A 2677-nucleotide genomic window follows, 5' to 3' on the forward strand; every position below is an offset into this window, starting at 1 on the left:
TGGCCCTGGGCTCAACGCCCAGGATGCCCAGGTACCGCGGAAGGAGGTCAGCTGCCTTTGGGAAACTCTTACTTTAAGTCTTTGCCTTCATTGCGGCTCGTCTCTGGTCAGGTAAAGGCCAGAGAACCAGCGTTACACTGGCGCTGCTGCGGCTGCTGCTGTTCTCCTCACCGGTGCCCGTCCCTGCGATGAAACGAGGGGGAACTGGTAAAAAGGGGTCCAATATGTAACGATGTCGAGGGAAAGAGAAGGGGGAGAGCAATCAGCGGGTCAGTCGCCGCATCTGACTCAAACTGCGAGTCATGATGCGGCGTCCGCCTCGCTGCTGCGACGGTGCCTCGGCACCGCCTGAATAAGCTGGCCTGCAACCGAAACTTCAAGTATGGGCGAGTAAAAGGAGAAAAGGGAGGAATGGGCGGACGAAAAAAGCGAAACTGCTGCGATGCCGGCCCGACCAGGGCCACAGCTGGTGGCTAGCCGAAGTGGCGCCTGACGCCGCTCCCGGCGCTGCTGCTGGGCTAAAAGATGAAAAAAAAGGGCTGCTTTCAGGTGTCAGGATGCTTGATTGCAAGTCGTCGAGCACCAATGCAGTTGTTACGGCCCGTCCTGCTGCGCCGGGTCGCCGCCGACTGGGCGCCCGAGAAAGCCCCAACAAAGCCCCAAAGGTGGTGCCCAGCCCCACTGGGCAAAGGCACTGCTGGTCGTCAGCGCCCTCCCGCGACCTAGCGCGTCGTGTGCAAGAGGGAGGATACAAATAGGGAGGCAACGCAAATAGCCTCCGGGGGCATCGAGGGATAAAAATAGAAGAATTTGCAGGGATCCGCCTAGGGATCCACTAACAGTGAGCCACCCATTACCCACTCCCGCATCCTGCCGGCATGCTCACACTAGGTGTAGTCGATGCGAGGTCAAGGGGAGCGCTTAGCTGTTAGGGGAGGATCGCCTCCCGTAAGCGATCCTCCGAAACCCACTCGGGATCGCGTGCGCCCGGCCATTTGACGTAATATTCGCGTTTCTGATGGCTGCGGCGGATGTTAATTCGCAGTTCGAGGATCTCTGTGTCCTCGAGGCGGGGAAGCTCGCGAGGTCGTTGCTGCGGTTTCCTCGCTAGAGTGCGAGGAAACCGCGGATTCCTCGCTAGAGTGTGAGGAAACCGCGGAGATTCCCGAAACGGTTTTAAGAAGCCCACGTTAATAGTGTGGTGACATCTCCACGTTGGGGGTAAATCGATAATATACGCCAAGGCGTTGACCCGAGAGCGGACCGCAAACGCTCCAACCCATCGTGTGGCGAACGTTTTGGGTTGCTCGCCCTCCTGCACGCTGCGGAGGGCGTGCAAACCCACCAGAACCAAGTCTTCCGGGTTGAAACTGGCAGCGGAACGTCGTTTATCATAGTTTCTGGCTTGACGTTCCTGCGCTTTGCGCATGCATTCCCTCGCTGCTGCAAGCGGTGTGCCGCAGTCGGTCGGGGCTGGCTTCCAACAGTGAGGTCGAGCAGCGGATCGGCGAGTGGAGTTTCTGCGCAGACCAGGGACGCCGGGGAGCAAAGAGTGGACGAATGCACAGTAGTGTTATAAACCCATTCTGCACAAGCAAGAAATTCAAGCCAGTTAGATGTGTTCTGTCGGGTGTAAAGTCGCAAATACTGCACCAGCGTGCGGTTAGTGCGTTCGGTCTGGCCCTCGGCCTCCGGATGGTTGGTGGTGGTCATGTTGTGGTCGATGCCGAGCCGTTCCATGAGGCTGCGCCAGAAGGCGCTAACGAACTTCGGATCCCTGTCGGTAATGATGCTTTTTGGGAAGCTGTGGAGATTTCACACATGATTAATGAAGAGGGCCACTCCTTCCGCTGTGACCATGCTCGAGCAGGGAATAAAGTGAGCATATTTGCTAAGCCGATCCACCAAAACATATATACTATCATGGCCTCTGACGGGTGGTAAGCCCACTAAATGAAATCTATGGAGATATCCGTCCAGATCCTATCGGGAATAGGCAGGCTGTGCAGGAATCCGCGCTTGAGCGTGTTTCGCGGCTTTTGCTGCTGTCAGTGCGGGCAAGAGAGGGCGTATTCCTCGATTGAGGGGCGCATCGTAGGCCACCAGAAGGACCTGGCAGCACGCTCCACCGTTGTATTGACCCCACCATGACCTGCCAAAGCATGGTAATGCATTTTCCGTAAAAGTTCCGCGCGAAGCGAGGCCGGAACGTACAATCGACGAACACCACGCTTCGTGTGATACCACAGGAGATCACCGTCGGTGCTGTAGTGCTTGACCCGTCGCCCGTGGTTGAGCTTAGCTAGGACTGCAGCTGTAGTGAATGCTCCCTACAATCACGGCAGCAATGCCGTGCTCGTTCTGAAGTGAGTGAGGATTGTATGAATAGTGAAAGTGACTGTCAGTTCTTATTGATATACTTTGAATATAACATTGGTGAAAGCATTAAGCATTCTTTATGGAGCGACCATTGGTATGATTATAGGAGAGGGTGGCTTGTGCCTTGGTGCAAAAGCTATTTGCATCAGGCCACGCTGTCTCCTCTCCCAGCCCCAAAGGCCGCAGTGCCTGCTCTACTGGGGTTGAAAAAACAACAACAATTTTCAGAGAGAGAGAATTAGCTGAGATAACTTATTTACTTAACCTTTGTTAGTCTGATATATTTGTTCAGTATGAT

At 55.2% G+C, this 2677-nt stretch overlaps 1 protein-coding gene across 1 annotated transcript; it reads left to right on the forward strand.

Annotated features, from left to right (window-relative positions):
* Window positions 1-1018: 1018 nt before the first annotated feature.
* On the forward strand, window positions 1019-2151 carry EMH_0013240 (uncharacterized protein; the record flags this gene model as incomplete). Its single annotated transcript, XM_013499776.1, has 3 exons — window positions 1019-1086; window positions 1464-1878; window positions 2053-2151. The coding sequence occupies 3 exons, from the start codon at window positions 1019-1021 to the stop codon at window positions 2149-2151; spliced, it is 582 nt and encodes a 193-aa protein (XP_013355230.1).
* Between the last annotated feature and the right edge of the window lie 526 nt (window positions 2152-2677).

The sequence above is a fragment of the Eimeria mitis genome, genomic scaffold, assembly GCF_000499745.2.
Source record: "Eimeria mitis Houghton genomic scaffold, Emh_scaff466, whole genome shotgun sequence".
NCBI classification, from domain to species: Eukaryota; Apicomplexa; class Conoidasida; order Eucoccidiorida; family Eimeriidae; genus Eimeria; species Eimeria mitis.